We start from the raw sequence: 23,694 nt of genomic DNA on the forward strand, positions 1-23,694 counted from the left end.
CGGTGATTGCAAGCCTGGACGAGGGGGATTACATGGTATCACTGGACATCAAGGATGCTTACCTGCATGTCCCCATTTACCCTTCTCACCAGGAGTACCTCAGATTTGTGGTACAGGACTGTCATTACCAATTCCAGACGTTGCCGTTTGGTCTGTCCATGGCACCGAGGGTATTTACCAAGGTAATGGCCGAAATGATGATACTCCTTCGGAAAAAGGGAGTTTTAATTATCCCTTACTTGGACGATCTCCTTATAAAGGCGAAGTCCAGGGAACAGTTGTTGATCGGAGTAGCACTAGCTCGGGAAGTGCTACAACAGCACGGCTGGATCCTGAATATTCCAAAGTCGCAGCTGGTTCCTACAACGCGTCTACTGTTCCTGGGGATGGTTCTGGACACAGAACAGAAAAAAGTGTTTCTCCCGGAGGAGGCCAAGGAGTTGTCATCTCTAGTCAGAGACCTCCTAAAACCAAAACAGGTGTCGGTGCACCACTGCACGCGAGTCCTGGGAAAGATGGTGGCTTCTTACGAAGCAATTCCATTCGGAAGGTTCCATGCAAGGATCTTTCAGTGGGATCTGTTGGACAAGTGGTCCGGATCGCATCTTCAGATGCATCGGCTGATAACCCTGTCTCCAAGGGCCAGGGTGTCGCTGCTGTGGTGGCTGCAGAGTGCTCATCTTCTAGAGGGCTGCAGATTCGGCATACAGGACTGGATCCTGGTGACCACGGATGCCAGCCTTCGAGGTTGGGGGGCAGTCACACAGGGAAGAAACTTCCAGGGACAATGGTCGAGTCAGGAGACTTCCCTACACATAAATATTCTGGAACTAAGGGCCATTTACAATGCCCTAAGTCAGGCAAGACCCCTGCTTCAACACCAGCCGGTGCTGATCCAGTCAGACAACATCACGGCGGTCGCCCATGTAAACCGACAGGGCGGCACAAGAAGCAGGATGGCGATGGCAGAAGCCACAAGGATTCTCCGATGGGCGGAAAATCATGTGTTAGCACTGTCAGCAGTGTTCATTCCCGGAGTGGACAACTGGGAAGCAGACTTTCTCAGCAGACACGACCTCCACCCGGGAGAGTGGGGACTTCATCCAGAAGTCTTCCAAATGATTGTACACCGGTGGGAAAGGCCACAGGTGGACATGATGGCGTCCCGCCTCAACAAAAAGCTAAAAAGATATTGCGCCAGGTCAAGGGACCCTCAGGCGATAGCTGTGGACGCTCTAGTGACACCGTGGGTTTACCAGTCGGTTTATGTGATCCCTCCTCTGCCTCTCATACCCAAGGTACTGAGAATAATAAGAAGGAGAGGAGTAAGAACTGTACTTGTGGTTCTGGATTGGCCAAGAAGAGCTTGGTACCCAGAACTTCAAGAAATGATCTCAGAGGACCCATGGCCTCTGCCGCTCAGACAGGACCTGCTGCAGCAGGGGCCCTGTCTGTTCCAAGACTTACCGCGGCTGCGTTTGACGGCATGGCGGTTGAACACCGGATCCTAAAAGAAAAGGGCATTCCGGAGGAAGTCATCCCTACGCTGATTAAAGCTAGGAAGGAGGTGACCGCAAACAATTATCACCGCATATGGCGAAAATATGTTGCGTGGTGTGAGGCCAGAAGGGCCCCAACGGAGGAATTTCAGCTGGGTCGATTTCTGCACTTCCTACAGTCAGGGGTGACTATGGGCCTCAAATTAGGTTCCATTAAGGTCCAGATTTCGGCTCTGTCGATTTTCTTCCAAAAAGAACTGGCTTCACTGCCTGAAGTTCAGACGTTTGTTAAAGGAGTGCTGCATATTCAGCCCCCTTTTGTGCCTCCAGTGGCACCTTGGGATCTTAACGTGGTGTTGAATTTCCTTAAGTCACATTGGTTTGAGCCACTTAAAACCGTGGAACTAAAATATCTCACGTGAAAAGTGGTCATGCTGTTGGCCTTGGCTTCGGCCAGGCGTGTGTCAGAATTGGCGGCTTTGTCATGTAAAAGCCCTTATCTGATTTTCCATATGGATAGGGCAGAATTGAGGACTCGTCCGGTAATTCACCGGTAATTCTATTTCTCATAGTCCGTAGTGGATGCTGGGCGCCCATCCCAAGTGCGGATTGTCTGCAATACTTGTATATAGTTATTGCCTAACTAATGGGTTGTTGTTATGAGCCATCTGTTCGAGAGGCTCAGTTGTTGTTCATACTGTTAACTGGATATAGTATCACGAGTTGTACGGTGTGGCTGGTATGAGTCTTACCCGGGATTCCAAATCCCTTCCTTATTGTGTCAGCTCTTCCGGGCACAGTTTCCTAACTGAGGTCTGGAGGAGGGGCATAGAGGGAGGAGCCAGTGCACACCAGGTAGTCCTAAATCTTTCTTAGTTGTGCCCAGTCTCCTGCGGAGCTGCTATTCCCCATGGTCCTTACGGAGTCCCCAGCATCCACTACGGACTACGAGAAATAGAAATACTGGTGAGTAAATTCTTATTTTTTTAAGAATGTTAGGCACAGAGAGGCTGCTGGCAACAGACTAAGGGGTGGGAGTAGTGTCCACCCTTAGGGGTACGAGCCACTATCTCCGCTGATAGGACACTGCGCTCCTGAGGCGAATGATCGTTCGCCGCCACAGGTGATCGCTCACCCCCGCAGCATGCCACCACCCCTTTACAGAGCCAGTAGATTCAAGTGGCGAGTGAGTCACCGCCCCCCTAGCAAGCGTGGAGCTGGTGTGAAGATGGTGGCAACAGGGTGGGACCGCAGTACTAACTACGCTCCAGAGGCTAAGCGGTACATGGTGCGGCGCTGTGAGGGTCGCTCTGAGCCAGCACCGTACCCTACACTGGTGATGAAGTTTGTCAGGGGCCCTGGTTACACTGCCAGCAATATCCTCAGGCCAGTATAAAGAATAGTGGAGCGGGAAGCAGCGCCATGATCTGGGAGCAGAGCTTCTCCTCAGAGAGGACCCAGCAGCATTCAGCGCCATTTTTCCTGCCCTCAGATCACTGTATGGAGACGCTGACGGGGAGAGCTGTCCCTCCAATCAATTCCAGCTATCCTTTCCGATACCGGGGGTTGTAGAAGTGAGGGGAGGCTATGTTAATACTGTGTAGCCTATTAAGGTACACAGTAAGTGCTAGGTAGTGGTTTTCCTCTATCTAGAAAGCGCTGTGTGTGGGTTGGCTCCAATCTCTGTGGCTTTCTTGGCATTCTTGGGGGGTAACTGTGTGTGTGTAGTGTTTACTGTCTCCAAACGCCATGTCTAGGGACTCTGTCATATGCTGCAGAGGATAATTCCTCTCAGGACAATCCCATTCCATGTACTCAGGATTGTACTATTTTATCTCAGATCCCTGCAAAGTGGTTAGCCTCCCTTAAGGGTATGATTTCTCAGATTTCTACTAGGGTAGCACATACTGAGACTGCAACTCAGTTTTTACGGAACTCTATGGCGGTTTGGTCTGGCTCTTTTCCCATTCCTTCAAAGTCCCCTAGCATACACCCTCAAAAACATGCATTTGGCCAGATTATGCAAGATGAAACTGATACTGATTCTGACATGGCAGACGGTGAGGGGTATGTGCTGCGGGGGGTGGCATCTCTTGCAAAAGGGTGCAGTTGATTGAGGCCATTAGAGACGTTTTGAATATTGCTGACACAACACCTGAGCAGGTTGAGGAGGCTTACTTCACAGATGATAAGAAAGCCTCGCTAACCTTCCCTGCATCTAAGGAATTAAATGCTATATTTGAAAAATCCTGGGAGATCCCAGAGAAATTCCAGATCCTAAGAAAGGTTCTGGTTGCTTTTCCCTTCCCTGAGGAGGATAGAAAGACATTGGAAAACCCACCCATAGTTGACGCATCTGTTTCCAGACTGTCAAAGAAGGTGGTTTTACCTGTCCCGGGATCTACCGCGTTCAAAGAACCTGCTGAGATCCATATACACTGCTTCAGGGGCGATACTACGACCTACTGTTGCCTGTGCATGGATCTCCTAAAACTGTAGTAAAGTGGTCAGGCTCGTTACTTGAGGAATTGGATACAATGGATAAAAGTGACGTTGAATTGTTTTTATGTAACATACAGGATTCTGCAGGATTTATGGTGGAATCCATGAAAGACCTGGGTACGATGACTGCAGGGATATCTTCCATGTCTTTCTCGGCTCGCAGAGGACTCTGGCTACGCCAATGGTCTGCCGATGCGGAATCCAGGAGAAGTGTGGAGAACCTACCCTACACAGACCAGTCTCTATTTGATGCGTGGATTTCCACGGCAACCACGGGTAAGTCACCTTTTCTTCCCTCAGCTGCGCCTGCTACGAAGAAACCCTTTTCTTCACCTACGTCACTGTCCTTTCAGTCAGCTGAAACAAAAAGAACAAGCCTTCTAACACCTTCTTTAGAGGGGGTTAGGCAAAATCCAAAAAACCTGCTACTGCAGTTTCCCAGGACCAGAGGCCTGCTTCTGGTACATCAAAATCCTCAGCATGACGGTGGACCGCACGGCCTGGAGTATGGGCCGGTGGGGGCGAGGCTGAGACGTTTCAGCCACGTTTGGGTGTCGTCCGGCCTGGACCCCTGGGTACAGGATATTGTGTCCCAGGCATACAGGCTGGAGTTTCAAGAACTCCCGCCTCACCGATTCTTCAAATCAGGCTTGCCAGCTTTATTGGCAGACAGGGCTATCCTACAGGAAGCCATCCAAAAATTGGAAAGGTCACAGGTCATTGTCCCAGTTCCACCTCATATGCAAAACAAGGGTTATTATTCTAACTTTTTCGTGGTACCGAAGCCGGATGGTTCGGTCAGGCCAATTTTGAACTTGAAATCGTTAAACCCTTATCTAAGGGAGTACAAGTTCAAAATGGAGTCTCTGAGAGCGGTGATCTCGGGTCTGGAGGAGGGGGAGTTTCTGGTATCCCTGGATATCCAAGGATGCGTACCTCCACATTCCGATTTGGCCACCGCACCGGGCTAATCTCAGATTTGAGCTGTTAGACAATCACTATCAGTTTCAGGCACTGCCGTTCGGTCTCTCCATGGCACTGAGGGTGTTAACCAAGGTGATGGCAGAGATGATGGTTCTCCTCCGCAGACAGGGGATGAACATAAATCCATATCTGGACGATCTGCTGATAAATGCATCATCCAGGCAGACGTTGTTGCAGTACATTTCTCTCACAACTCATCTGCTCAGGGAACACAGTTGGATCCTGAACCTCCCAAAGTCACATTTGGAACAGACAAGGAGATTGTCTTTTCTGTGGATGATCCTCGACACGGAAGTGCAGAGGGTGTTTCTACTGGAGGAGAAAGCGTAGGTGATTCAAACAATGGTCCGGGATGTCCTGAAGCCAGCCCGGGTATTGGTTCATCAGTGCATTCGCCTTCTGGGGAAGATGGTTGCCTCCTAAGAGGCTCTACAGTACGGAAAGTTTCATGCTCTGTCCTTCCAACTGGATCTCCTGGACAAGTGGTTGGGATCTCATCTACACATGCACCAGAGAATACGTCTGTCGCCGAAAGCCAGGATATCACTCCTCTGGTAGCTGCAGATACCTCACCTTCTGGAGGGGCGCAGGTTCGGGAATCAGGACTGGATCCTTCTAACCACGGATGCAAGTATCTGGGGATGGGTGGTCAAGTCTGGAATCCAGTCTTCCAATAAACATTCTGGAACTAAGAGCCGTCTACAATGGTCTTCAAGCGGCCCATCTTCTGCGAGATCGAGCCATTCAAGTGCAGTTGGACAATATAACCACGGTGGCATACATAAACCAACAGGGCAGAACGAAGAGGAGAGCTGCAATGTCAAAGGTAACCAGAATCATCCTCTGGGCAGAAAAAAACGCGTTTGGTGCCATCAGCATCTTCATTCCGGGAGTAGACAACTGGGAAGCGGACTTCATCAGCAGACACGATCTCCATCCAGGAGAGTGGGGCCAACATCTGGAGGTGTTCATGGAGGTGACAGATCTTTGGGGTGTACCTCAAATAGACATGATGGCCTCCCGTCTCAACAAGAAGCTTCGGAGGTATTGTTCCAGGTCAAGGGACCCACAAGCCGTGGCAGTGGACGCCCTGGTGTCTCCGAGGGTGTTCCAGTCGGTGTACGTGTTTCCTCCATTTCCACTCATTCCAAGAGGTCTAAAACTCGTAAGGAGAACAAGAGTTCAGGCAATTCTCATTGCTCCGGACTGGCCAAGAAGGGCTTGGTACGCGGATCTTCTGGGTCTTCTACTGGAAGATCCTAGGCCTCTTCCTCTTCGGGAGGACCTACTGCAACAGGGGCCGTTCGCTTATCAAGACTTACCGCGGCTACGTTTGACGGCATGGAAGTTGAATAGATATTAGCTCGGAAGGGCATTCCGGCCAAAGTTATTCCTACCCTGATACAGGCTAGAAAAGGAGTAACATCTAAACATTACCATCGTATTTGGAAAAAGTATGTCTCTTGGTGTGAATCCAAGAAGCTTCCCGCGGTGGAGTTTCAACTGGGACGGTTTCTCCTCTTCCTGCAAGCAGGTGTGGATATGGGCCTGTGGTTGGCATCCGTAAAGGTCCAGATTTCGGCCCTATCCATTTTCTTTGAGAAACGACTGGCTTCCCTCCCTGAGGTTCAGACTTTCTTGAAAGGGGTTCTGCACATCTAGCCTCCCTTTGTGCCACCTACGGCACCCTGGGATCTTAACGTGGTGTTACAGTTCCTCCAATCGGATTGGTTCGAGCCTCTACCGTAGGTTAAGGTCAAGTATCTTACGTTCACAGCTGTCACTTTGACACACGTCTAGCAGAAGCTAAGACCAACAGAGTTGGGGGCTTTGGTGGTCATTCCGAGTTGTTCGCTCATTGCCGATTTTCGCTATGCTGCGATTTGTTGCTAAATGCGCATGGTACGCAGCGCGCATGCGCTTAGTTATTTAACTAAAAACTTAGCAGTTTTGCTGTTGATCCTGCGGCGCTTTTCAGTCGCACTGCTGATCGGTGAGTGATTGACAGGAAAGGGGCTTTTCTGGGTGGTAACTGAGCATTTTCCGGGATTGTGCTAAAAAACGCAGGTGTTTCAGGGAAAAACGCGGAAGTGTCTGGAGAAACGGGGGAGTGGTTGGCCGAACGCAGGGCGTTTGTGACGTCAAACCAGGAACTAAACGGACCGAGCTGATCGCAATCTAGGAGTAGGTCTGGAGCTACTCAGAAACTGCAAGAAAATATTTAGTAGCAGTTCTGCTACTCTTTCGTTCGCTATTCTGCTAAGCTAAGATACACTCCCAGAGGGCGGCGGCCTAGCGTTTGTAATGCTGCTAAAAGTAGCTAGCGAGCGAACAACTCAGAATGAGGGCCTTTGTCCTGTAAAAGCCCCTACTTGATCTTTCATGAAGATAGAGCTGAGCGCCGGACACATCAGCAGTTCCTTCCGAAGGTTGTGTCGGCTTTTCATGTTAACCAACCTATTGTGGTGATAGTTGCTACTGACTCCTCAATTTCATCAAAGTCCTTGGATGTTGTACGGGCTCTGAAAATCTATGTGAAGAGGACGGCTCGTCACAGAAAATCGGACTCTGTTTGTACTTTGTCCTGTATGATCCCAAGAAAATTGGGTGTCCTGCTTCTAAGCAGACGATCTCTCGCTGGATCATGTTCACTATCCAGCATGCGTATTCTGCGGCAGGACTGCCGTGTCCAATATCTGTTAAGGCCCACTGTACTTGTAAAGTGGGTTCTTCCTGGGCGGCTGCCCGGGGTGTCTCTGCTTTACAGCTTTGCCGAGCGGCTACTTGGTCTGGGTCGAACACGTTTGCTAAGTTCTACAGGTTCGATACTTTGGCCTCTGACCAAACTTCAGGTCCTCAATCAGTTCTGCAGGAGCCTCCGCGCGCTCCCTCCCGTTCTGGGAGCTTTGGTACATCCCCATGGTACTAATATGAACCCCAGCATCCTCTAGGGCGTAAGAGAAATTAGTATTTTAAGTACCTACCGGTAAATCCTTTTCTCGTAGTCCGTAGAGGATGCTGGGCGCCCGCCCAGCGCTTCATTTTCCTGCAGTGGTTACTTGGTCAGAACTGCTTTGTTCTTAGTTAAGTACTGCGTTATTACTTGGTTCAGTAATGTTATTCAGCTGTTGCTGAGTTTTCAAGCTAGTTAGCTTGGTTTGCCTTGTTTGTGTAAGCTGGTGTGAATCTCGCCACTATCTGTGTTAAATCCTTCTCTCTAACTGAGTTGTCAGTCTCCTCGGGCACAGTTTCTAGACTGAGTCTGGTAGGAGGGGCATAGAGGGATGTGCCAGCCCACACTATTAAACTCTTAAAGTGCCAGTGGCACCTAGTGGACCAGTCTATACCCCATGGTACTAATGTGGACCCCAGCATTCTCTATGGACAACGAGAGAAGGATTTACCGGTAGGTGATTCAAATCCTATTTATTTATTTATTTATTTCTTCTTCCTTTCAGTGTACACAAAACGCAGTAAGCTGCTTTTTTTGTATTTTTTTATTTTTTTAAAATTAATTTCCAAATATAATAATATATAATAATTTCAGCCACAGAAGTACCATGAAGTGCTGGATGTCTTAACTATAATCAATGGGAGAACCTATATTGCTTTATATATTTTTAAATCGATAGCTTTAATACTATGAGGTATTGTAGTAATATGTAGAAATAGGGTTTTACACTATCTATACGCCCTCTTTTCCAAACTGTGTTTAACATCGCTGGAATTGTTTTGTGCTAACAATGTATGTATTTCTCTGACGTCCTAGTGGATGCTGGGAACTCCGTAAGGACCATGGGGAATAGCGGCTCCGCAGGAGACTGGGCACAAAAGTAAAAGCTTTAGGACTACCTGGTGTGCACTGGCTCCTCCCCCTATGACCCTCCTCCAAGCCTCAGTTAGATTTTTGTGCCCGGCCGAGAAGGGTGCACACTAGGGGCTCTCCTGAGCTTCTTAGTGAAAGTTTAAGTTTAGGTTTTTTATTTTCAGTGAGACCTGCTGGCAACAGGCTCACTGCATCGAGGGACTAAGGGGAGAAGAAGCGAACTCACCTGAAGTGCAGAGTGGATTGGGCTTCTTAGGCTACTGGACACCATTAGCTCCAGAGGGACCGAACACAGGCCCAGCCTCGGAGCTCGGTCCCAGAGCCGCGCCGCCGGCCCCCTTACAGAGCCAGAAGCAAGAAGAGGTCCGGAAAAATCGGCGGCAGAAGACATCAGTCTTCAACAAGGTAGCGCACAGCACTGCAGCTGTGCGCCATTGTTACTCAGGCACACTTCACACTCCGGTCACTGAGGGTGCAGGGCGCTAGGGGGGGCGCCCTGAGCAGCAATGTAAAACACCTTGGCTGGCATAAATACACCACATATAACCCCCAGGGCTATATGGATGTATTTTAACCCCTGCCAGAACTCACCTAAAAAGCGGGAGAAAAGGCCGCCGAGAAGGGGGCGGAGCCTATCTCCTCAGCACACGGGCGCCATTTTCCATCACCGCTCCGCTGGAAGGACGTCTCCCTGACTCTCCCCTGCACTACAGAAAAGGGTAAAAAAGAGAGGGGGGCACTAATTTGGCGCATTTTTGATACGAACAGCAGCTATAACGGGAAAAGCACAATTTATAGTGGTATTCCTGTCTATATATAGCGCTCTGGTGTGTGCTGGCATACTCTCCCTCTGTCTCCCCAACGGGCTAGTGGGGTCCTGTCCTCTATCAGAGCATTCCCTGTGTGTGTGCGGTGTGTCGGTACGATTGTGTCGACATGTTTGAGGAGGAAAATGAGATGGAGGCGGAGCAATTGCCTATTATACAGTTGTCACCCCCTAGGGAGTCGACACCTGAGTGGATGAGCTTATGGAAGGAATTGCGTGATAGTGTCAGCTCTTTACGACAGACAGTTGACGACATGAGACAGCCGGCTACTCAGCTTGTGCCTGTCCAGGGGTCTCAAACGCCATCAGGGGCTTTAAAACGCCCGTTACCTCAAATGACAGACACGGATACTGACTCCAGTGTCGATGATGAGGAGACATACGTGACTTCCACTAGGGCCACACGTTACATGATTGAAGCAATGAAAAATGTATTGCATATTTCTGATAATACAAGTACCACTAAAAAGGGTATTATGTTTGGTGAGAAAAAACTGCCTGTAGTTTTTCCTGTATCCGAGGAATTAAATGAAGTGTGTGATGAGGCGTGGGTTTCCCCCGATAAAAAACTGATAATTCCTAAAAGGTTATTGGCATCGTACCCTTTCCCGCCAGAGGATAGGACACGTTGGGAAACACCCCCTAGGGTGGATAAAGCGCTCTCACGCTTGTCTAAACAGGTAGCACTACCCTCTCCTGATACGGCCGCCCTAAAGGAACCTGCCGATAGACAGCTGGAGAATATCCTAAAATGTATATACTCTCACACGGGTGTTATACTGCGACCAGCAATCGCCTCAGCCTGGATGTGCAGTGCGGGCCTGGCGTGGTCGGATTCCCTGACTGAAAATATTGATACCCTAGATAGGGACAGTATATTACTGACTATAGAGCATTTGAAGGATGCATTTCTATATATGCGTGATGCACAGAGGGATATTTGCCGACAGGCATCAAGAGTTAGCGCGCTGTCCATTTCTGCAAGAAGAGGTTTATGGACGCGGCAGTGGTCAGGCGATGCGGATTCTAAAAGGCACATGGAAGAGTATTGCCTTATAAGGGGGAGGAGTTATTTGGGGTAGGTCTATCAGACCTGGTAGCCACGACAACTGCTGGAAAATCCACATTTTTGCCCCAGGTAGCTTCTCAACCTAAGAAGACGCCGTATTAGCAGGCGCAGTCCTTTCGGCCCCATAAGGGCAAGCGGGCAAAAGGCGCCTCATTTCTGCCCCGTGGCAGAGGGAGAGGGAAAAGGCTGCAACAAACAGCGAGTTCCCAGGAACAAAAGCCCTCTCCCGCCTCCGCAAAGTCCTCAGCATGACGCTGGGGCTTTACAAGCGGACTCAGGCACGGTGGGGGCCCGTCTCAAGAAGTTCAGTGCGCAGTGGGCCCACTCGCAAGTGGACCCCTGGATCCTTCAAGTGGTATCTCAGGGGTACAAATTGGAATTCGAGACGTCTCCCCCTCGCCGTTTTCTAAAGTCTGCTTTACCGACGTCTCCCTCAGACAGGGAGGCAGTATTGGAAGCCATTCACAAGCTGTATTCCAGCAGGTGATAATCAAGGTACCCCTCCTACAACAGGGAAAGGGGTACTATTCCACACTATTTGTGGTACCGAAGCCGGACGGCTCGGTGAGACCAATTTTAAACCTAAAATCCTTGAACACTTACATACAAAGGTTCAAATTCAAGATGGAGTCACTCAGAGCAGTGATTGCAAACCTGGAAGAAGGGGACTATATGGTGTCTCTGGACATCAAAGATGCTTACCTACATGTCCCAATTTACCCTTCTCTCCAAGGGTACCTCAGGTTTGTGGTACAGAACTGTCACTATCAGTTTCAGACGCTGCCGTTTGGATTGTCCACGGCACCCCGGGTCTTTACCAAGGTAATGGCCGAAATGATGATACTCCTTCGAAGGAAGGGAGTTTTAGTTATCCCTTACTTGGACGATCTCCTGATAAGGGCAAGATCCAGGGAACAGTTGGAAGTCGGGGTAGCACTATCTCAGATAGTGCTGCGCCAGCACGGTTGGATTCTCAATATTCCAAAATCACAGCTGATCCCGACGACACAAGGGTGTCTCTCCTGTGGTGGTTGCAGAGTGCTCATCTTCTAGAGGGCCGCAGATTCGGCATTCAGGACTGGGTCCTGGTGACCACGGATGCCAGCCTGAGAGGCTGGGGAGCAGTCACACAGGGAAGGAATTTCCAGGGCTTGTGGTCAAGCCTGGAGACATTACTTCACATAAATATCCTGGAGCTAAGGGCCATCTACAATGCTTTAAGCCTAGCAAGACCTCTGCTTCAAGGTCAGCCGGTGCTGATCCAGTCAGACAACAACACGGCAGTCGCCCACGTAAACAGACAGGGCGGCACGAGAAGAAGGAGGGCAATGACAGAAGTTGCAAGGATTCTCCGCTGGGCGGAAAATCATGTGATAGCACTGTCAGCAGTGTTCATTCCGGGAGTGGACAACTGGGAAGCAGACTTCCTCAGCAGACACGACCTCCACCCTGGGGAATGGGGACTTCACCCAGAAGTCTTCCACATGATTGTGAACCGTTGGGAAAAACCAAAGGTGGACATGATGGCGTCCCGCCTCAACAAAAAACTAGACAGGTATTGCGCCATGTCAAGGGACCCTCAGGCAATAGCTGTGGACGCTCTGGTAACACCGTGGGTGTACCAGTCAGTGTATGTGTTCCCTCCTCTGCCTCTAATACCCAAGGTACTGAGAATCATAAGAAGGAGAGGAGTAAGGACTATACTCGTGGCTCCGGATTGGCCAAGAAGGACTTGGTACCCGGAACTTCAAGAGATGCTCACAGAGGACCCGTGGTTTCTACCTCTAAGAAAGGACCTGCTCCAGCAGGGACCCTGTCTGTTCCAAGACTTACCGCGGCTGCGTTTGACGGCATGGCGGTTGAACGCCGGATCCTAAAGGAAAAAGGCATTCCGGATTAAGTCATCCCTACCCTGATCAAAGCCAGGAAGGATGTAACCGTACAGCATTATCACCGTATTTGGCGTAAATATGTTGCGTGGTGCGAGGCCAGGAAGGCCCCTACAGAGGAATTTCAACTGGGTCGTTTCCTGCATTTCCTGCAAACAGGACTGTCTATGGGCCTAAAATTAGGGTCCATTAAGGTTCAAATTTCGGCCCTGTCGATTTTCTTCCAGAAAGAACTGGCTTCAGTTCCTGAAGTTCAGACGTTTGTCAAGGGGGTACTGCATATACAGCCTCCTTTTGTGCCTCCAGTGGCACCTTGGGATCTCAATGTAGTTTTGGGGTTCCTAAAATCACATTGGTTTGAACCACTCTCCACTGTAGACTTAAAATATCTCACTTGGAAAGTGGTAATGCTGTTAGCCCTGGCTTCAGCCAGGCGTGTCTCAGAATTGGCGGCTTTATCCTATAAAAGCCCTTACCTAATTTTTCATGCGGACAGGGCAGAATTGAGGACTCGTCCTCAATTTCTCCCTAAGGTGGTTTCAGCGTTTCACTTGAACCAGCCTATTGTGGTACCTGCGGCTACTAGGGACTTGGAGGACTCCAAGTTGCTGGACGTAGTCATGGCCCTGAAAATATGTTTCCAGGACGGCTGGGAGTCAGGAAATCTGACTCGCTGTTTATTCTGTATGCACCCAACAAGCTGGGTGCTCCTGCTTCTAAGCAAACTATTGCTCGTTGGATTTGTAGTACAATTCAGCTTGCACATTCTGTGGCAGGCCTGCCACAGCCAAAATCTGTAAAAGCCCATTCCACAAGGAAGGTGGGCTCATCTTGGGCGGCTGCCCGAGGGGTCTCTGCTTTACAACTTTGCCGAGCAGCTACTTGGTCAGGGGCAAACACGTTTGCTAAATTCTACAAATTTGATACCCTGGCTGAGGAGGACCTTGAGTTCTCTCATTCGGTGCTGCAGAGTCATCTGCACTCTCCCGCCCGTTGGGGAGCTTTGGTATAATCCCCATGGTCCTTACGGAGTTCCCAGCATCCACTAGGACGTCAGAGAAAATAAGAATTTACTTACCGATAATTCTATTTCTCGTAGTCCGTAGTGGATGCTGGGCGCCCATCCCAAGTGCGGATTGTCTGCAATACTTGTACATAGTTATTGTTACAAAAATCGGGTTATTATTGTTGTGAGCCATCTTTTCAGAGGCTCCTCTGTTATCATGCTGTTAACTGGGTTCAGATCACAGGTTGTACGGTGTGGCTGGTATGAGTCTTACCCGGGATTCAAAATCCTTCCTTATTGTGTACGCTCGTCCGGGCACAGTATCCTAACTGAGGCTTGGAGGAGGGTCATAGGGGGAGGAGCCAGTGCACACCAGGTAGTCCTAAAGCTTTTACTTTTGTGCCCAGTCTCCTGCGGAGCCGCTATTCCCCATGGTCCTTACGGAGTTCCCTGCATCCACTACGGACTACGAGAAATAGAATTATCGGTAAGTAAATTCTTATTTTTCGTCTATTATTCTTGTGTGTTGACAGTTATTTGCTACTATTGTACTATTGCAAGCCTTACTGTATGTTTGTGTATAGAAACGCTCCCTTAAAGCTGCCCATATATGTGGGCATCAAACGTTCAACGGAGTTACATTTTAATTTAGTTGACGTGCTGGAGCTACATACTACAAGGAGCCTGAGGGTTTAAAAAATATACAAATGAAAATGATAATTCCTAGGAGAGGGTGTTTCTTGTACTGCATGACAGTGTTGATTAGATCTCACCAATCCTGTTGTACTGGTCCAGGATTGTGCTTGCGTGGATATGAAAACATACAAAAAGTGTTTTCTTTTTGAAGTGCCAAAAGCTAGAGTACGTTTGTCCTCTGCCTACTATAGACGCATCCTACCTCATCTTGCCTCTGTGATGAGTTGCAGCACACAGGGCGCATGAGAGCTACCAGCCCCCATGTGTCTCGGCCTGCTCCGAATAACTTTTTCTCCCTGAAAATGCATCTTTTTGACATCACTATGCAAATTAGATGAACAAGCAGACTCTGCTGATTAAAATAATATGCATCTGCATACAAAATGGTACATTACAGTGTACAGGAAAACACTGTAACATAGCGGTTCGTATGCAGATGCAGTTGCACACAGAATATACACGTTGCATATCATTTTAATCCGCATAGCCTGCTTGTGTGTCATATTTGCATAGTGATGCCAATGAGATGCATTTTTGGGGTAATGCATGAAAAGGCACTCTGCGTCAGTAAACACGCTCACGACTAGGTGTGACTTAAAGGGATATTTAACGTGACTGCAGCAACGATGAGGGAGTACACATCTGTATCATTTCAAAAAAGTGAAGTGTGTAACTTAAGATTGCACAACAGAGTGAGAGGGACAAAAACTTGTGAGAGCCTATTTAAATGGGTGCTGTGTATTGTAGTGAACCCCCACATGTGGTCTAATTTTTACTGTTATGTGCTGGGTATTTATCGATAGATTGATATAAGATTATCTGCTTTATCCACTTTGTTTTAAACCATGTTGAGTGGCTGAGAAAGCAGGGGCAGATTCATAATGTAAACCAGCTGGCAGGTTGCAGAGAGCTTAACCTTACCCCTGGTATCCTTGAAGATACCCTAAAGCTCTTAAAAGCAGTGTCACTGTCTACATGGTCCAGTACTGCTTGTGAGCTGCACTTTTCTAGATAGCTATGACACTCATGTTGTTAATTTATATTTCTCCGGCAGGGTCCACAGGTTACCCACAGGATAACAATGGGATATGATGAAGCGACAGCGGATTTGCACAAATCGGTCAAAGCTTTCTGACCTCCCAGCATGCAATGGGCCCGTCCATATATCCCCGCCTCCTGGCTCAGGCAAATCAGTTTTTGGTTTGGTGCGGCAGGAGCTGGACCATGTTCAGAGGGCTGCTGGTTTTTAGCAGTCCTAAGCTTTCTTATTTTATTTTTATAGTCTTACTATTTTTCTGAGCAATCTTTCTAAACAGCAACTTATACATAACTTAGAGTCGCTTCAACAACTCCCCGCCGGGTCGCGACAACGCTTACCCACGAGTACAGTGCTGTTTCAGGAAGCATCTGTGTCGGATATACTAGCAGGTCCAGCAGACGTTACCAGGCTGTGGCCAGAGCATGGGGAGAAGGTAAGGCGTCGGTTCCACTTAGAAGGGGAATACGGACACAGCCGCACTGTTTTGGAAGAAACTACCAAACAGTCGCTGATGCGGCTGCCACCTCGGGCCTTAGAGATCATAGGCTCCAGGAATAGTATGAGGCTGCGATCCCTAGGGTTGATGTCAGCGGTGGGGAGTCGGTCGCTCTCCTTGTCACCCCCCAGTTCATGACCAGTTTCCTCCAAGTCTCCCGCCATGAACTGTTTCGCGCTTCCATCTCAGATGCTGTACAGAAAGGGGACCCAGTCGCAGCATAGGCGGCTGTGTGACTGGTGCGTCTGTTCATTGAGAGTCTGTGTTCACTATAGGTTCATGGAGCGGCAGTGTACACTAGTAGCGTCTGGATCCACTCAGCGTTCGCTAACGTATTGATCGGTCCTGGAAGCGAGGTGAGTCTCCCTGTATCCCACTCTTCTGAGTACGGGTATTTCAGCACTAAGTCTCTATATACCCTTTTGAGTATGAAAAGTTAGGCAAGTGACTATTGCATATGAGTCTGTATACATTTACTGTTTCTTTCACATTGCATCTGAATATGATAGATCTGTTTAAACATAATTAAGTAATATGTTCTCCTACATACTTGAAATGTATTTGTAGTTGATGATGTGCTTATTATACTAATGTATAACATGTGACTGACTGCTAGTGTGATTGCTGACTGTATGTCACTTTAAAAAGCTTAGTGATTTACAGTCCTAAATTGTGTAGTACACTGTGGAAGTTTTGATTATTTATTATGTCTGAGCGGTAAAGGTGAGGAAGGTACACTCACAGCAACACCAACACTCATATCATGTTTGTTTTGCAAAGCTGTGTTATCCTCTCAGGATCTGGTTCAGGATGGTTTGTGTGCAAATTGTTTTAGCTTTCACCAGGGGTTCTTGAAAAATACAAGGCAGATTCAGGTGCAGGTTGATCCACCTTGGGCTACGTTTGCACAGACTTTATCCAGTATAGCTGAAGGGATAATGCGTCCAACTCCTGTACCGGGGATAGGTTACACGATTAACTCTTACATGCAGCTTTCCACCTGTTGTGTATCACTTCTAGCAGCTGCCTCTCAAAATAAACAGGCTGATTAGCCGGTGGTAATTAAATCTTCATCTTCACAGGCTACACATGGTTCACATGAGTTTTCATTGGAAGATGAAAGCTCAATTAATTCTTCTTCTGCATATGAAGAGGAGGAGGAAGGTCTCGGCTCAGTGGATGTAACTGAGTTAATTGAAGCAATGAAAGCCATTCTATCCTTAGAGGATTCAGCGGAGCCTGTGTTAAAAACCAAGGCACCTGTGTTTAAACGTCCCAAAACACTTAAGACTCGGTTTCCAGGGTCAGATCAGCTGACGGAAATCATGGAAGAGGCTTGGGCTATGCCTAACAAGAAGTTTAGATTTCCTAAGAAATGGAATTCCAATTATCCTCTTCCAACTGGGGATTGTTTAAAAAGGGAGGTGGCTAAAGTATATACGCATGTGATTAGATTAGTGTGAAAATCTACATTTACCTTTTGCCTTCAACATCATTAAATGATGTCATGGATAGGAGAGTGGATGGTTTTCTAAAAAACATTTTTTCCCTGTCTGGGGCAGTCATAAGGCCAGTCATGGCTTCAGCTTGGCTGGCAAAGGCAGTGGCTGCCTGGGCTGATGCATTGGAGGGGGATTTTTCAATAGCATCTAGAGAGCAAGTATCCCATATAGCTTATATAAAACAAGCTACAATGTTCTTGAAAGAAGCAGCATTGGATAGTATATTGCCTCCAGGGCATCAGCGGTATATATTGCCTCCAGGGCATTGGAGCAGTATACTGCCTCCAGGGCATCAGCTTCAACAATAGCTGCTCGTAGAGCAGTTTGGCTACGTACGTGGAAGCTGATTCAGAATCTAAGTCGTTTTTGGAATCTTTGCCCTTTTCTGGAGAGATTCTTTTTGGTAAAGAATTGACAAATATTTTGGAGTCAGAAGCAGACTCCAAGAAAGTAAAGTTTCCTTCCACATACAATTTCATACCTAAAGTTCCGGCTTTTTGGCCCTTTCGGTCTAAAGGAAAAGCTAAAGGTAAAAGTAATAGAATGCAGTCCCAGTACAACAAGTCTGGTAAGACTAAAAAGCATTGGGCTACCAGAGGACCGGTTGGTAAGACATATAAGCCATCAGTCTGATGGTGCGGGCCTACACCTGGGGGACCCCAGGGGGGTGGGGGGGCGACTTCTTCAGTATGCACAGATCTGGCAGCAGTCTACAACAGATGCCTGGGTGCAGGAAGCGGTATCTGTTGGTTATGCTTTTGCCTTCAAGAAGCACCCTCCTGTACCAGTCCGTCTTTGCAAGGGCTTTGCAAGAGGCAGTTCAGAAATTGCTTCAGTCAGTATTTTTCATTCCAGTTCCTCATGCACAACGAGGACAGGGTTTTTACTCCAACCTGTTTTTAGTTCAGAAGCCAAATGGGTCATTTCGGACCATTCTCAATCTCTAAAAGTGCTGAACAAATACATTTGGGTACCTCTATTTCACATGGAGACTTTACGTTCCATCATTTCGGCCATGGAGCCAGGCGATTACATGGTATCCCTGGATATCCAGGATGCTTACCTACATGTTCCTATAGCATTGTCCCATCAGTGCTATCTCCGGTTCGCTATCCTCCAACAGCATTTTCAGTTCCAGGCCCTACCTTTTAGGTTAGCCACAGCCCCCAGAGTATTTACCAAGATTATGGTGGCAATGGCAGCTTATCTCCGCCAGCAGGTGATAAGAATTTTTCCATACCTCGACGATCTTTTAATCCTGCCACACTCGCAGGAATTGCTCCTATGTCATCTGCAACAGACAATAGCGTGTCTGCAGAAGCACGAGTGGCTCATAAATTGGGCAAAATAGTCTCTGGTTCCGTCACAGCGGTTGACTCGGAGGCTGTACTGGATTCAAGTTTTCAGAGAGTATTTACCTCTGAACAAGATATCCAAGGTTCAGTCAAGGATTCAGGACTTGTTACACAATCAAAAGGTATCCATTCACACACAATGCGTGTGATGAGTTTGATAGTGTCACCATTCGACATGGTGGAGTATGCACCATTCCACTCGAGGCCTCTGCAGCGTCTGATTCTTGCCAAATAGAATGGGTTGCATCAGACAATAAAAACACAGACTATGTTTCTTACGATAGAAGTAAGAAGGTCATTAGCCTGGTGGCTACAGACATCCCATCTGGACAAAAGGAGACCCTTTTGGATATCAGATTGGGAAATTCTGATGACAGACGCCAGTCTCCAGGGCCGTGGAGCAGTGTCAGGAAGATTGTGATTCCAGGGGCAATGGACCAAGGAAGGTTGCCTGCCAATAAATATATTAGAACTTTGGGCCATATACATGGTACCGATTCAGGCAAAGGACATTCTTCTGGGAAAACCAGTCCAGATCTGCTTGGACAATGCGACGGCAGTAGCATACCTCAACCATCAGGGATGAACTCGCAGCCGAAAAGCGATGAAGGAGGTAAGTCACATACTAAAGTGGGCAGAACTTTATCATCCAGCCTTGTCCGCATTGTTCGTTATGGGAGTCCTAAACTGGGAAGTGGACTTTCAGTCAACAAGCCATTCAGGCAAGCGAATGGTCTCTACACCCGGAGGTCTTCCAGACTCTAGTAGATAAGTGGGGGTTGCCAGAGATTGATCTCATGGCAACCCGTCTGAACAATAAAGTGCTCGCATTTATCACCGAATATAGCAAACCTATTCATTGGTGCAGTGAACGGAAAATGGACCCAGAGTTTCCAGGGTCTTCGCATTCCTTGAGGCAGGAATGGATAAAGGTTTAAAGGTGGCTTCCTTGAGAGTGCAAATGTCAGCATTAACTGTATGGTTCCAAAGAATATTGCCAAGTTACTGGATGTGCATACTTTTTTCCAGGGAACCGCCTTTTGTTCCTCCTACAGTGCCTTTGGACTTAAATCTAGTCCTGAAAGCCCTTCAAGTTGCCCCATTTAAACTACTTAATAAAATGGATCTTAAATGGGTGACGGCTAACGTTCTCTTTCTACTGGCTATGGCATCAGCTAGAGTATCAGATTTAGGGGCATTATCATGTCGTTCCCCATTTCTGAATTTTTATCCAGATAAAGCAGTTCTCAGAACTAGATGTGGATATCTTCCGAAGGTGATGTCTAAATTCCACCTTAATGAAGAAATTGTAGTCCCGGCTTTCCAGGTACCGGGCCTTTCTGCGGGAGATGTATCACTGGACGTGGTCCGTTCATTAAGGATCTACGTGGATCGTACCAGTGCCATCAGTAAGACATTCTCTTTTCATTCTCTACGGATTTCACACTGATAAGCAGACACTGGCAAGATGGCTTCGGATGACTATTTCATAAGCATATTCTCAAGCTGATCTCGCTGATCCGGCTAATGTCTCTGGTCACTCTACTTGTAAGGTAGGTCCATCATGGGCAGCACAACGTGGTGCTTCAGTAGAACAGATATGTAAGGCAGCCACATGGTCTTCCATTAACACAATTATTAGACATTATGTCTGTGATATCTTTGCCTCTCATGACGCTGAATTCGGGCGAAGGATTCTCCTGTCCAATAAGGAGCGTCCCCACCACTAAATTGCTTCGGGAAATCCCATTGTTATCCAGTGGATAACCGGTGGACCCTGCCGGAGAAATATACGTTATGGTAAGAACTTACCGTTGATGATGGTATTTCTCCTAAGTCCACAGGGATCCCACCCTGATGCACCTGATTTTGAGGATCCTTTTACTCACTAACCTCTTCCTTGTACGGAAGGGTGTGCATGTGTGTTCTTATCGCCTGATTAGTGCTATCTATGATGCGCCTGCCTTGAGCTTTGGAATACAACTGATTTACCTGAGCCAGTAGGCGGGGATATATGGACGGACTCGTTGCATGCTGGGAAGCCGGAAAGCTTTGACCGATTGGTGCAAATACGCTGTTGCTTCATCATATCCCATTGTTATCCTGTGGACTTAGGAGAAATACCGTTATCAACGGTTCGTTTTTACCATAACGTATATATTTATTTAAAGTCTTATTCTTCATGCAGTGAAAGATTCAATTAGCTGTGGAAGCCGCCAGTTCGTGTCCTTGAAGCTTCCACGTGCAGCCTATGGAAGTGCCAGAAGAACCTCCTTACCTTTTTATAGTTGGATAAATATGTTTGCAGCTCGCTCCTAATTGAATCTGCCCCTATGATTGGATAAGTAACTAAATTATTGCTATAATGTAATGTGTGGTTACAAAAAGGTACTGTGGCTGTAATACACGTTTACTCTATGAGCTCAAAGCTGTATAATTTGTGTTTCAGAGTGACCTGCCACATGTTCATATTATGTATAAGAAATGTAAAAAACATTCTAATGTAAAACAATGAAAATAAATTAAATCCATTTTACCCTTTTATATCACTTGTTGCCTGAAACCCAGTGCGCTACACTATTTACTTTATTACTGTCAGGGTGCAGATTATACTTTGCTTCCATTTATAGTTTATAGCTTATTATTACACACCGATTTTCCCAATCTGAATAAAACACCCTTTATTCTAATATGTGCATAGTGGCTATCTTAGTAATTCATTGAGCAGGCATATTAATACCTGTATGAGGAAATGTGAAGCCCTGCAGTGTTTGGCTCACTCCCCATCTCCCTTTTTTTATTTTTAAAGGCCTCAGTGACGTTGCAGCTTCCCTTACTGCTGCAGGAATGCTGACTGTATAGGTCTACGCCTGCTACACTCAGGAGTCCTATTTCCTTACTCTCCAAGCTGTTTTAAAAAGGCTTTGTGCTGTAGTTCAAACCTCAACAGAATGCTGCTGTTCTACTTTCCATCACTTATCTGACACTGCAGGATTTGTGCTTTGACCACAGCTCAAGGAATAAGGTTAATGCTGCCTTATTTTTTTACTAATATGCTGTTGCAGTGTCATCCCTGGTTTGTGTAGAAGACAACACATTTTTGCGATTTCATTAGTTGTACAGAGAGGAAAATGATTTTACTGCATACACATGAGTGTTTGCATTAACGTATTCACACTGCAGTGTGCGGTATGATATTTTCGGAGTGACTTATGTTACTGTTTAACTCCTTCTTAGGCTGGTTCGGGGACCATCATCATGGCTTCTGGAATATCTGAATTTAACCGGACAGATGCTGACCGACTGAATGAGGTGAAAGGGCATCTAGAAATTGCTTTATTAGAAAAACACTTTTTACGTAAGTACAATTTATTATCAAAATACATATTGATTTTTTTACGTATGTTAGCACATTAAGGGGGCATTTCTCCATCCTGGTTAATAGATTGCATTTATTTAGTATTCACGTAGATCCTAAATGACCTTTTTATAGAAGTAACTTTCTGTAACATAGTTTATGATGTGATGTGTGCCATGACATTAATCAATCAGCACAGGTAACGGATACTACAATGTATGTTTGCAGGCATTACACTATCTGTGTTGTGAAGTCATTTTTAACAGCGGTTCAAGTAAATCGGACTATCTTATTTGTTCATTTTAAATATCCCAAAAACAAACTGTTCTTTATATTGCATTCTTTTGTTCTTTCATTCCAATATAAATGCATTCAGCATCTTCACTTTTTTACCATGTGGTAGTCAGTGGGGCTTTTAGTTTGTTTTTTGCATGCCAAGATAATCCTGTATATAGCAAGTGTTGGTCCAGGCAATGGATATGCAAATAATTGCACCAAATGTTGCTTACCTCGAAAAGTTAATCATGTACCAGGACATAATTATTTGTTTATTTATTTTTTCTGATCCCATATTGAAATCTTTGCCAGTATACTTATTTAATGAGTACTTGTCACTTGCATTTAGTATGATGACACAAATGTGTATCTGGATAGAATTATAAAAAAAAAAAAAGTATATGCGTTGGACAAACTCGCAACATCTACTGAACAGCTTTTGATTGGGTTTTCACTGAAAGGTTCATTGAGATCCTCCGAGTAACATAGGCTATGAATCTTCTCATTATGTTAATTAGCTTATTAGTTGGCAATATCATCAGCACATTGATTCAGCTCTGATGTGCCACAGAGCTGGTAATGCAGGGGTCAGAGGTACACCTGAGTAATTGGGGAGAGGGGAGGCAGAGACAGTCATCGGTAGTTGGGCACCCCCTGTCAGTTAGGAAATGTGGTATTTTATTCAAGTGCAGCATCTATGTAAAGGTGCAAGCTGGTATGGGTGGTGGTGGGGGCTGGCAGATTGGCGCCAGTCAGTATTAGTAGGGTGCAGTGCGCTGAGGGAACTAATACCATTTGGCCGTCGCATGCAGGTCCCTAACTGCAGTGCTGAAAACTCGTGCGGGCCGAAGCCATCTTGCGGCTATTGGTTGCCTGCTCAGGGCCCTGGTAGGCTCCCCCTCTTTGTCATGTTTCTGACACCATTCTTGAACAGTTTTTGCAGTGTGGCAGGATGCATTATCCTGTTGAAAGAAGCTACTGTACGTAGGTGGAATGTGTCGAAGTAACAGTCGCATAAATGGCAGGACCTAAGATTTCTCAGCAGATCATTTACTGGAGCATCACGCTGTCTCTGACTGCGTACCATCTTCCCATAGTGCATCCTGGTGCCATCTCATCCCCCAGATAAATGACGTGCATGCACCCAGCTGTCTGCATGATCTAAAAGAAAACCTGATTTAGCAGACCAGGCCACCTGATTTCATTGCTCTGTTGTTGAATTCTGTAGCTCACTTGCCAATTGTAGATTCTTTTGGCAGTGGATAGGTGTGTTCACTCTAACCGGTCTGTGGCTACACAGCATGATGCACAGCAATCCCAGTGTTCTGAGGGGATGCTGTTAATTTGATGGCGGTCAGGATACCAACACCG

The 23,694-nt window shown here is 46.9% G+C and overlaps 1 protein-coding gene across 3 annotated transcripts in view; it reads left to right on the plus strand.

Moving 5' to 3' along the window:
- The window catches only part of GRAMD4 (GRAM domain containing 4), a 349,985-nt gene that overhangs the window by 111,053 nt on the left and 215,238 nt on the right, over window positions 1-23,694 (plus strand). For all 3 annotated transcript variants that reach the window (XM_063927113.1, XM_063927114.1, XM_063927115.1), the window contains exon 3: window positions 21,927-22,047. In XM_063927113.1, the coding sequence (XP_063783183.1) occupies window positions 21,927-22,047 (121 nt within the window). The remainder of the gene's footprint in view (window positions 1-21,926; window positions 22,048-23,694) is intronic.

Source organism: Pseudophryne corroboree, chromosome 6 (genome assembly GCF_028390025.1).
Source record: "Pseudophryne corroboree isolate aPseCor3 chromosome 6, aPseCor3.hap2, whole genome shotgun sequence".
Lineage (NCBI taxonomy): Eukaryota > Metazoa > Chordata > Amphibia > Anura > Myobatrachidae > Pseudophryne > Pseudophryne corroboree.